Source organism: Condylura cristata, unplaced genomic scaffold (assembly GCF_000260355.1).
Source record: "Condylura cristata isolate star-nosed mole 26May11 unplaced genomic scaffold, ConCri1.0 scaffold00003, whole genome shotgun sequence".
NCBI lineage: Eukaryota > Metazoa > Chordata > Mammalia > Eulipotyphla > Talpidae > Condylura > Condylura cristata.
In genome coordinates, this window is record NW_004567104.1 from 61,805,631 (window position 1) to 61,818,272 (window position 12,642).

At 35.4% G+C, this 12,642-nt stretch overlaps 1 protein-coding gene across 1 annotated transcript in view; it reads left to right on the forward strand.

Annotated features, from left to right (window-relative positions):
* Nucleotides 1-12,642, forward strand: part of USP25 (ubiquitin specific peptidase 25) — a 185,721-nt gene that overhangs the window by 95,587 nt on the left and 77,492 nt on the right. The window contains exons 7-8 of the mRNA XM_012730671.1: nucleotides 2,789-2,851; nucleotides 8,404-8,481. Coding sequence (XP_012586125.1) covers nucleotides 2,789-2,851; nucleotides 8,404-8,481 — 141 coding nt within the window. The remainder of the gene's footprint in view (nucleotides 1-2,788; nucleotides 2,852-8,403; nucleotides 8,482-12,642) is intronic.

Consider the following 12,642-nt stretch of genomic DNA (forward strand, 5'->3'; position numbering starts at 1 on the left):
TCTGGTCTATGGTTGTTCATTATTTTTGTTATTTTCTCGCCTGGTCCATTATACTCCTGCTATGACTTTGCATTTGTTTTGATAAGTTTTCATCAGAGGTGTTAATTGGTAATGTTTTTGCTTCAGTTTTATCTTTGGTTTTGGTGTCTACATTATGTTGGCCTCAGAAAAAGTTATAAAGCTTCCTTTTATTATATTTGTCATCGTAGTACTCAGTTGGTAACTAACCTTTGTTTTACAATGGTGTTTTCAGCCTTTTATTGTAGTTGTAGATGTGCTCCAGTCTTTTGATAATAATTTAAAACTGTTTTTGCTGTAACTCAGTAAATACAATGTAATTATTGTAATGTCTCTCAAGCAGAATTTTCAAATGGTTGTATGATTTAGTGTATATGCACTTGTTGGTGAGTAATAGGCAATAATCATAGCTTACTATTAAGGTACTGCCAAATATTATTTATTAGAACATATGTACATTTTGCCTTCTGAATTTGTATTAGTGCTTGGGCAGTCAGGAGTGTGAGATACTGTTATGTAGCATGATAACTACCTTTGTTGATAACACAACACATTATTATTGTTATATGGAAGGAGTAATTGTGTTGTAATTATTCCTACTTCCCATAGGGTGGTTGGTTGTACTTTGTTGTGCTGAGGGTTTTAAACCTTTCCAAGTGTGCTGCTAGAATTTTTAGTATTTGAAAGCATGTTACCAAAAAATAAAGTTGAGAATAATTGAATAAGTAGACAGTAACAAATAGGCGTAGCCATTGGGCAAGTTTTTTTGTAGACTTGCCTGCTTTTGCTATGTGAACTTTCAGTGCATTTATTGAAACTGATTACATTTGGGCTGTACAGTAATGGTGAAATTTCACTGCTAGCACAATCTATTCAGCATTAGGAGTTTTCCACAGTTTTGTGTTTTATTTTCTGTTTTTTTGCAAGTGCTATCTAAAGAGAAAATGTTTTAATCACATATGTTCATTATTACCTAGTTTCATATATTTAAAGTAAGTTCAATATTGTGCCCTCATAATCTTTAGTTTTTGGTTTTAAAATTGCTTGTTGTGCATTTCTGGTTAACTCTCTAGTTTTCTAGTTTATAAAATGGTTTTATTTCTGGATTCTCAATTCTCTTCCACTGATCTGTTTTTATTCCGATGCCATACTATTTTGATTGCTGTAATTTTGGTTGTGTGGTTTGAAATCTGGTTCTTTTTTCTTTTTGGAATTGCTTTAGCTATTCATGTCTTTTGTATTCCACATGAGATTAAGGAATGTTTACTCTGTTTTTTTGAGAATACCATTGAAATTTTATTAGGAATTGCATTGAATTAATGTATTGCTTTGGGTATGATTGCCATTTTAACAACATTAACTCTTCTAATCCATGAGCAGGGAATACATTTCCATTGTTTTTCTTTTAATAAAGTGTTATAGGTTGTGTTACATAATAGTTTACCCTTTTTTGGTAAGTTTATCCTTTGATTTTTAATTTTGGGGAGTTTGTCTTTCTTTCCTTTTTTTTCTTTCTTTCTCTTCCTGTTCATTGTTTGCATGTATGAACACAGTAAGTTTTTTCATACTGCTTTTGTAGCTTCCCACGGAACTGTATTGATTTATTGTCTCTATTAATATTTTATTGGAATCTTTAAGATTTTCTGTGTATATTAGAAGAATGCAAATAGTAGATAGTTTCACTATCTCTTTTCAAATGTAGATTTCATTTCATGTGTTTTTCTTGTAGGTGTTCAGCAAATAGTGATTCTAGGATTCAAATTAGTTTAATTTTCTCTTCCTAATTGTTTTTGAGACTTATTCTCTTAAAATAGTGTGGAGTTATGTCATTATTGTGTTGTTAGCATACAAAAATTACTTTTAAAGAAGTTGCCTCAGTCAGTAAAGGCTAATTAGGAAACAGAAACCACATACTGAACAGGAAAGTTTAATATAAAGGGTACCAGCTAGTAACAGATGATTGGCTGCTAACACTTAAAGATAACTATAAAGAGTAAAGGTAATTAAACATTTGGGAGCTAACCCTCCCCACCCCCAGAAGAAATGAAGATTCATTTCTTGATGGAGAGGCTGTAACTGAAGTCCACTGGTTGGTGGACATTTTGCTGAGTTACCTCAGACTGGGACAGTTCTATAGATAGTCATTTTGTGAACCCAGGAAAGAAATTGGTATAGAGTCTATACTATATTGAACCTAGCATTATATCAGACCACATTTTTAATATACTGAATTATATGTATAATTCATAAACTAAAAGTTACTTGCTTTAAGAATTGTGACAAATGTTAGGTAATATTTTAGTTTGAAAGTTCTACTTAAAAGTGTGTTTATTTTTTATTATTACAAGAGATTTTATTTTTGGCTACAAGTAATTACAAAGATTTAAGTATGGGAACTAGAGATACATAAATATATAATTATACAAAACATATACTAGGAATCAGATTACTACCATGAAGTCAAATATGTATTTAAACTGCAGATGTCATAGTTCAAGGAACTGCTTGATGATTCATAAGTTTGGTTACCCACATCTTTTCCTGGATATAGGCCATCTAATTTACAAAGACACAGTTCCTAAAGATTTTACAAATTGGGTTTTGGAGTGCAAGTACATGTTTCCATAGAAAAAGCTTGTTTTATGATAGTGTTTTTCTTTCACTTGACAATGTATGTAAGTCTTATGAATCTAGCAGATAGAGCTGTATGACAATACTTTTGGGGAAAATTGTATTGAGTTACTTAAGGGGCATTTCTTTTATCTATCAGCTAATAAAGATGGACAGTTCTTTTGGTATGGACATTGGACATCATGCAGATACTGAAGGTTTGGTAGGTACGGATATGAGCTGTAAGATGAGGAAGGATGGAAATAATTATTCAGGACCAAATATACTCATTTTTTTTTTTTTGCTACTTATAAAGTATCTCATTGTTTACTTTTTTTCTTTCTCCCCTCACCCTGCCTTTTTGTAGCTTTGAAATTCTGTTAAAATTAGGAAAATCCTTCTTAAATCTAGACTTCTGGCATTATTAAACCTAAATGTAAATAGTGAGAAATAAAAAAAAGATGCTTTCATATTTATATCCATGGATGCATTTTCATCTTAAAGTATGTGATTATTTTAATCTTAAAGTGCTGATAAAGCCTTGACTCAGTGTCCATGAAAATTAAACCATTCATGGTATACTGTACAGATTATTTGCAATTGGGAATTTCAGCTGGATTGATGTGACCATAACTAGGAAATGAAGTTTTTTGTAAAGTTTTGTGTAGTGTATAGAAAGTTGTTCAGTGTCTTTTGGTTCTCATCTCCAGCAAAATTAGTTCCTCTTTTTTTTGTGGATGTTTTCAAGCCCTACGATGTAACTTCCTCCAGTCCACCCCTGAAAGTTCTATATTCATTTATCTAGTTAGTATTCATTGGGTGTCTACCATGTGCTAGACACTGTACTAGCAATACAGCGATGAGAGACATAGTCTGTTCTCTTTGGCCTTACAGTCTGGTGATTAGCCCTAGTAAGTGGCAGTCTGTTTTGAGTGCCTGGAGAATCCCTAATCTTAATAGGAGACAACCAAATACACAAAGATCTTTCAGTCAGAAGTGAATTGATATTTTGTACACTGTGAGTGATTAAAAACAAAAGAAAAATAAACAGACAAGTATAAACAAGAGCCATCCAGCAGGGAAGAGGTGGGGTTGGAGCAAGGGAGGGGAGAGCAGGGGGACTTGGTGGTGGGCAGGCTGTGGTTTCTACACCCGAGAACAGAAAGCAGACATTGTTTAAAAGTGAACAATGATGTAAATTATATATAAATTTTTAAAAGTGGGGAAAAAAAGCTGAAGAGGAGAAGAAATAGGGAAAGTAGTACATGGTGAAGCTAGAGATACCTGTGGCATGTGCATTGTCTTAAACCATGATACTGATTGTAGTGTAGGCAAATTTCTCAGAGAAGTCATGGAATATTAAACTTGAAGGGAATGAATGGTCACATTGTACCCTGTGTGTGTGTGTTGTGGGGGGGGGGCTAGAGGCAGGTATGGGGCTTACAAAAGAGCTGTGATGTCTGCTCTTGAAATTATCTGTTAATGAAACTTGGGTTTTCCTGTATTGGTAAGATAAACCATGAAGCAGGGCATTTTAGTTTTATCAGGGATATGCAGGAAGGAAGTATTTGTGAAAATGTGTGTTTTAATTTACACTTTAAAAAAAAACTTATTTTTACATAATGTTGTGGCTTTTTCCATCTTAGTTGTAGTCCCTGTGGGCTTCCCATCACCAAATCATCCGTGTACCATCACCAGTCCCTCAGCAAATGGAAACCTTTGACTTTTTTACCTTTTTAACGGAATCAAATTTTATGTTTGAACATTCAGTTAGTTCAAGGGCCCAATGACTGACTGATGGATCATCCACCCCTTAACACAAAAACTTTTCTGCCTTGTCAGAAAAATTTGTAACACAAAAAGCCTTGTCAGTAAGGTTCCAATTTACTTGTATTATAATCTAAGTAATTTATGTCAACATAGTAGTAGATTTTTGCCCTAGTTCTGTTATTCACAGCATCTTTAATCTCCAGCATCAGATATCATAGAGAAAATATTGGGAAAGATATGGGCCTTATATTTTGAAAAAAATGTTTTCATTCCTATCTCTATATTTACTAATCTTATGATATCTCTGTTACATATAAATTAATGAGACTAACGTTTTAGGTTGTGTGTGTGTGTGCAGTTACAAATTTGGGTACATTTATATTTAAATGAAATGATAAAGTGGAATCATAACAGAATGTGGCATCAGTCAAGAGCATAACAAATGCATATCTCCTTTTCTTGACTGAAGTCAGTGAGTTTTTTTTTTTGTTTTTGTTTTTCCTTTTTTTGGCCTCTTGAAGAAGTTGTACCAGTGTTTAATATGCTGTAGTCTTTCCTACAAAGCATTTTGTAAAGACCCAACATTTGGTTAGCTCAGTTGGTTATAGAAAATTTTTCTGTGAAACCCTTTGATAATTTGTATTCAAATCACCAATTTCTCTTCCCTGATGTATATAGTCCTATGTTTTAGACAAAGTAGGCACTCAAGGATATCTTTGTGCAATAAAAATTACATTGAGGAGGGAATCAGAAGACTTGTCTATAGACTTGGCTTATTTGCTTATTGATTTTTGTGGTATTTCAAACCACTGAATCTCTTTGGGAATTGTACTTTGTCCTTCTTGGTCCATCAGTATCCATTAGTATGAATACGTTGGACCCACCTCCTTGTACTTTAGAAGATAAGAAATCCATACAAAGAAGATCTCAGAATCCAGAAAGGAGTTCTAGAGATGGAAGTGGATTGGGTCCATCTATGATATGAAATTGCTAGCCAAAGGAGACCAGGGTGTATCACAGACCAGAAATTTGATGAATAGGAAGGTATAAACCATATGAAGAGACCAGGGTCCTAAATCATAACAAGAAATACAAGCAACAAAAAAGTGAAATCAAGTAGTGAATGTGCAGCCTTAAAGAAAGGAAGAGCACAGCTGGAAGATGCTAATAACACAGGGGAGGACTTTACAAATGAGGTGACTTCTCTGCCATAAAGGATTTTTCTCATACTTTTATTTGGATCTCTTTTTAATTTGTTTATTAACTTGCTAAGGAAATCCTTTACCTTTTCCTCTTTCTACTACTTAATCCTCTATCCCTATCTCAATTCTTTTTTCTTCATAGTTTCATTTTCATTCAAAATTGATGAGGTTAGAGCCCTCCCTGGTGGTGCAGCAGGTTAAAGCACAGCACTGTGAAGCTAGCTGAAGCCACTGCAGCAGCACAGTTCTGATTCCCTGCCAGGGAGCTGACCCACACGTGGACTGGCAGCCCTCTCCTGTCTTGCCTGCTGCTCCCCTCAGCGGTGTCATTCCAGCTGCCTGTTCTGCTCCCCACTGTGTCTCTGGTGAATCCTCTCGCCGCCCCCCCCCACACACCTCTGGACTGTACCCCAGTTCTTGTGTGCACAAATAATCTTTAAAAAAAAACAAAGTAAATTAATGAGGCTATGAACCATGTTTGAGATATGTCTGAAAAATATTTTAAAGCTATTTAGCTCTCTTTAATAGAAAATTATTAATATCAAACATACCATGTTAACTTCAAAGATTTTGATATTTTTCCAGTAAGTATTGTCTGTTTAATTGTACTCTGTATCAGTCACTTTGACCTAACATACCTCTCCAAAAGTTAGTGGTATACCAAAATATGAACCACAGATTTTCAGATTGCCTGCATGACTCTTCTTCACGCGGACCATAGTCTTTCAGAGCAAGGGGCTGCCCAGGAGTAATTGTTCTGATGGAATCTCCAGAAGTTTAAGAGAGCAAGTCATACAGCCATACAAACACATTTTCAGATCATCTTGCATGTTGCCCACTCTATGCCATTGCTCAAAGCATGTCACATGACCATAACCATCATTAGTGCAGCAAGGAAATAGATCTTTTGGGGGAGGGAGTCAAAAATGGCAATAGGTATGGATAACAAAATGAGAGAGAAGTTTGAAATCTAATACCAGCTCAGTAACCTTTCTAGGTTTTGTAGCCATGTCTACAGTTTACTTTGTACTCATTAAATATTCATATACTATTTTGTATTCTTCCGCTTTAGCTTAATATATTTTAAAGATAACTTCTATATGGGCCATATAGTCACTTAAAAATAAACAGCTATTGGCCCTCCCTGGTGGCACAGCGGGTTAAAGCACAGCACTGAGAATCTAAAGCCGCTTTCGCATGAGTTCAATTCCCGCCTGCCCCAGAGGTGACCACATGGCGTGGCAGACCTCTCCTGACCCGCCCGCTGCTCCCCTCAGCAGTGTACTTCGTCGATCGGCCTGTTCTGTCCCCCACTTTGTCTCTGGTGAAGCCTCTCACCACCCCGGAGCCTCTGGCCTGTACCCCAGTTCTGTATGCACAAATAAATAAATCTTTAAAAAAAATAAATAAAATAAACAGCTATTTGCTTAACTCTAACAGCACTTCTAGAATCATCTGCGTCAAAATCATTTGAGATATTTAAAAATCCAGATCATTTAGCATTAACCTAGACAACCTGGAATCTGTATACTCTTAACAGTGGGACCTTTCATCTTAATTATTAACAAACTAATAAGGTGATTCTTGAGTACATTAAAGGAATCCCTGTTTTGGAGGGAATTTGTTTTGTTCCTATTTTTCCAGCATTATAAATAATAACCAAAAACACTTGTAAAATTGACTGATTTCTTTGGGGGTATTCAGTAGTCTTTTCCTGATCCATGATTGAATAATTTGCAGTTGTGTAAATTAATAGTAACTACAAAGAATTGAGTTTGGTGTGCTGGTAGTGGTGAGATTTACAAGTTGATTTCTAAAACCTTTTAGCTATTTCATGTTGACCCCAGAGACACAGGGGTGAGAGTTCCCCAGAGAACAGAAAAGGCAGACTTAATGGAACGTACTGCTCAAGGAAAGCTTGCTCAGGCAAGCCTTGAGAGGTTATCTGCCAAGAGAGAGGTCTAGCCTCTGTTTACATTGCAGCATTCTGGACTGGCTAGGGTGAGTAGTCTTAGGTGAGTCCTGACTAATGAACTGAATTAGCATTATGGATCAGATCATCAGCTTAATGGAGGTTTCCATCCACTCCCTTTATCCACTCAACCCTCCCAAACTTGCCTGCTTGGCAGGAAGTGGGGCTTAGTTTTTAACTTTTGTAATAATACCACAATATATAAGGAAAGGGTTATAGTGGAATCTACTTTTTCTCACCAAATGATTATAGTAGCTCATATAGACTGATTGAATATAAATTAGTCTGAAGCAAGTAACAGCAAATGAACAATTCTATTAGAATTTTTCAATAACTGATTGAAGAATGGGATAATCTTTTTTCCTTGAATAGATAGATGCTAGGATCCTCATGGTATAACACACCACCTAGTGCATGTCTTGCCAAAAGCTTGTTTCTTTTCAAAGTCCCAGGTGTCTGGATGCTAACTCATCCTAGGGACAAGGAGATTACAGAGCTCCCTGAATTCAGTCATCCCACCCTCAAGTTATAGTAGCTTAGTGGACACCTGTTCTCAGGGTTTAGCTATCTGTAAATTGCCCCTTTTCTTTTTGGAAGGAATAAATGAGGGAGTGAAGAATGAGCCAGAAATTGTTACTTCAGTGAAACTTTTTGGATACCAAAGAATGCAATAAGGGTTTCTCCAAAGTATGGTTCATTCTTCCTAAAAGGGTGAAATTTGCTTAGTCATTCCCAATTTCTATTTTTTTCCCTTTTACTTTTTTTTTTCTTTATCTTGTCCTTGTATATATTCAGATTTGAGAATGTAATGATATTTTTCTCCTTTTTTAGCACCAGCAGACATTTTTGAATCAACTAAGAGAAATTACTGGGATTAATGACACGCAGATACTACAGCAAGCCTTAAAGGTACGTCCTCTGTTTTATGACAGTTTGTCCTTCTCTTCACCTTTACTTTTTCAGTTGTGCCATTTGGTAGTAGTAGAGTTAGAGGAAAGAACTTCTATAAAGTAGTGCCTCACCTAGCATACTGCAATTTTGAACATGTTAAGATTCGGCAATTTAAGTTCCAAGATAACCTTGAAGTGACAGATTATATCTCTTCATATGAAATACTTTATACAAAGTGGAGGCACCTGACTCTTATTGCTAATGAATGGTTTTATACTGGAGCCATGGTTTTAGAACTTTAATAGAATGAAAGGTTGAAGGGTGGGGTGAGGCAGAGAAAGAGAAAGAAGAGGAAAAGAGTAGAAAAGAAATAGAGTCAAAGCCTACATATTTATTTCCCAAGTAGAATATACAAATTGGCTAGCATGCAAGCAGTAACACCTGAAGTACATTCAACACTGTATAGTACAGACAGAGGCACACAGATGTCAAATCGCATGGAGTGGACACTGTACAAGATAAATTTAGTAAAAGATGTTCAAGAAATAGAAGTACATTTTAAGTGGTGTTTAAACTAAAAGTTAAACTAAAAACTATACACATACACACAGCTTCAATTCATTGGAACTTGGTCCATCAGAGAAAATTACATAGTTTTAAATCTGAGCCAGAAGTTCATTTGTTTCAAGAAATAATTTATCTTTTAGATAAATGTAATCATAATCGTGATAATGGTAATAATAAGTAAATAACACTTATTAAGCACTTATAGTACTGGTTCCTTTTTTATTTTTTTAAAGATTTATTTATTTATGCTTACAGAACTGGGGTACAGGCCAGAGATGTGGTGGGTGAGAGGATTCACCAGAGACAGAGTGGGGAGCAGAACAGGCATTTTGACAAAGTACACTGCTGCGGGCAGGTCAGGAGAAGTCTGTCACACCAAGTGGGTCAACTCCCTTGAGGGGGGATGGAACTTTATGCTGCAGTGGCTTCAGAGAGCTTCATAATGTGGTGCTTTAACCCGTTGCGCCACCAGGGAGAGCCCTGGTTCCTGTTTTTTAAGTATTTTATATGACTGAACTTATGCTCTTAAATGACTATGAGGTAGGTAATAATTTTTATTTTCTTTTTTAAGATCCAGACACAAAAATTAAAGTGACTTAGCTCACCATCATACTACTCGTTAGTGAAGTAACTTGAAGTTGAAACCAAGCAGTCAGTATCACGATTTCTGCTTTCACTGGAACTTTCCTTCAGCTCTTTTTTCCCCCCTATTAGGAAAGTGGCAAAATAGTACTGTTTAGAGCATTAGTGCAAGGTTTTTGAAGTCATTGTATTTGAAGGGGAGTCAAAACTTGAATGCCTTAATTTTTAGATTGCCAGTCCTGTGTTCTGATAACTAAATCACTCCATGTCTATTTGCTGAGCAAATTTGGGGAATTCATTTTTTTTTTAATTTTGGGGAACATATAGAATAATGTTAATTAAATAAACATAAAATAATCAATCAAATTATTCTTGTCTACATTTCTACTGAGGTAAATGTGTGACCATAGCTTTCTTTAACTTTCTTTTCAAATACTGGCAGCTAGTGGGGTGGGGTGGGTGGGAACAGTATACTTAAAAACCTTAATTGTTGCTTAGAATAGATTTGCAAGACATTGAATGAGTTGGCTGTCCTAGGAGTATTCTGACAAGGAGTCTTCTGGGAATCACAATGTCATTGATGAATTTCAGCATTTGTACTTTATTTTGAGAATTTATTTTTAGCTCTCCAATGTAAGTGACCTTCAAACTATGTAAATCTCTTTTGGATTCAGTTTATTGCAATTCTGTGAGCCCTTCGTGTATTTCTTGGCATGTAATACATGCTCCGTAAATGTTAGCCATTAGTATTACAAATTATTTTGCTTATCTAAAAGAATATGTTTTATCCGTGTTTTAGGTGAATCATAAGAACCTGATTTTTATTGTGACATACAGCAGAGTTTAAAGCAGTTCAAATAGCTTTCTTGCTTTTTTCTTTCCTCACTGGTTATTTGAATTATAATTAGGGACTTCATTCTGTCAGTTGCTTAGGCTTCAAATCTTGGAATCATCTTGATAGTCCTCCAGCCTTCCCCCTACACACATTTAATATAATAGCACATAATGTTAGATTCCTGCTTCTGCCTTTTCTCTCCTGTAGTTGTGCTTAACATATAACCAGACTGATCCTTTTAGAATGGAACTTATAATCATATCATTTCTGTCCAGAACCCTCCAGGGGCTTCTTATTATACTCTGTGTATGGTAACTTTCTTAAGGCCTCCAAAGTCTAATAAGTTCTGGCCTTCCATTATAAATATAGCTTCATCATTATAATTTATTTATTTAATAGAAAACAACATTGCATTTCAACATTATGTAACTTTTAATTATGCATCATTGAAAATCAACTACCGTAAGGTCATCTCTAAAAATCCTGTCCTTCATGATATAATTGCCCCTTTTGTACTTACTTACCCCATTGCCTTTCTTCCTTTCCATCTGGAAAGCACTAATTGTTCTTATAGCCTGAGATTTTATTTTTGTTTTATTTAGTTCATCTGTTTTATTTGCTCTGTGAAATCATACACTGTTATCTTTGTCAGTCTGGATTGTTTCACTAAATATATTACCCTGTTGGTCCATCTAATTTGTTGCAAAAGGCTTTCATTTTATTTCCTTTTTCTCTGATAGGTAGACAGTGTTCTCATTATTGTTGTGTATATCTACCATGCCTTCATCAGTTAGTGTGTACTTTGGGTGTTTCTAGTTCTTAGCTATTATAAGTGCTGCAGTATACATGGGAATGCGTATATCTGTTCAAATTCATGTTTTATTGTCCTTGGTTAAATATGTGTAAGTGGGATAATGGGCTTATATAGAATTTTTTTTTTTTAAGATTGATTTATACATACAGAATGGGGTACAGGCCAGAGGCATAGCAGGGTGGTGGTTCTAAGAGGATTCGCAGAGACAGAGTGGGGACCAAAATAGGCAGATTGACTGAAACACTGCTGAGGGGAGCAGCAGGTGGGCTAAGAGAGAGGGGAGGTCTTCCACGCCATGTAGTCACCCCGCTGGCCAGGGATCAAACTCATGCTGCAATGGCTGCAATAGCTTCATAGTGCTATATTTAACCCGTTGTGCCACCAGGGAGGCCCTTGTCTAGAAGTTCTATTTTTAATTTTTCAAGCGGTGTCTATACTGTTTGCCATGATAATTATATCAATTTACATTCCTGCTACAGTATAAAAGGCTTCCCCCCTTCTCTAGCCTCTCTAGCACTCATGGTTTGTTTTCCTTTAGATAATATATGATCCTACAGACACCAGGTGACATCTCATTATTGTTTTAATTAAACAATAAGAGATGATGAGTTTTTTTTATGTCTATTGGCCATCTGTATGTCTTCCTTGAAGAAGTGTATATTTAGATCCTCCACCCATTAACATTTTTTTTTTATTGTTGAGTTTTTGAGTTCTATTTTACTTTGGCTATTAACTCCTTAGATGAAAGACATTAGTAGAGTGTCCTTTTTTTTTTGATGGAAGTTTTTCTTTCTACGAAGAAACCTTTTAGTTTAATGTAATCCCATTTTATTATTTTTTGTTTTGTTTCTGTTGCCATTATAGTCCAGTCCCCATACACATCTCTAAGGTTAATGTCAAGGAACATATCCCATATATTTTTTCTATGTATTTATGTTTTCAGAACTAACATCAAATTCTTGATTCATTTTAAATTAATTTTTGTGTATACTGTGAGATGGTGGTTTAGTTCCATTCTTCTGCATGTGACTGACCAGTTTTCCGAGCATCATTTGTTAAAAGTCTTTCCTTGCTCCACTGTAAGCTCTTGACCCCCTTCACTGTAAACTAGTTATGCGTATATGTGAGGTTTTATTTCTGGACTGTCATTTCTGAATAACTTCATTATTAGTAAAGATAACTGGATTATCTATTGTTACAATTTGCTGTATATAGCTGGTGTCATTTTTATTATTACGTGAACAGAGTTCATACTGAGATAAGTAAGCAAGTTTTTCTCACTACTTTGTTGTTTTAAAAAATTCTTAGTTTTCGGGCCCTTAGTTTGGCGCAGCAGGTTAAAGCACAGCACTAAGAAGCTAAAGCCACTTCCACATGAGTT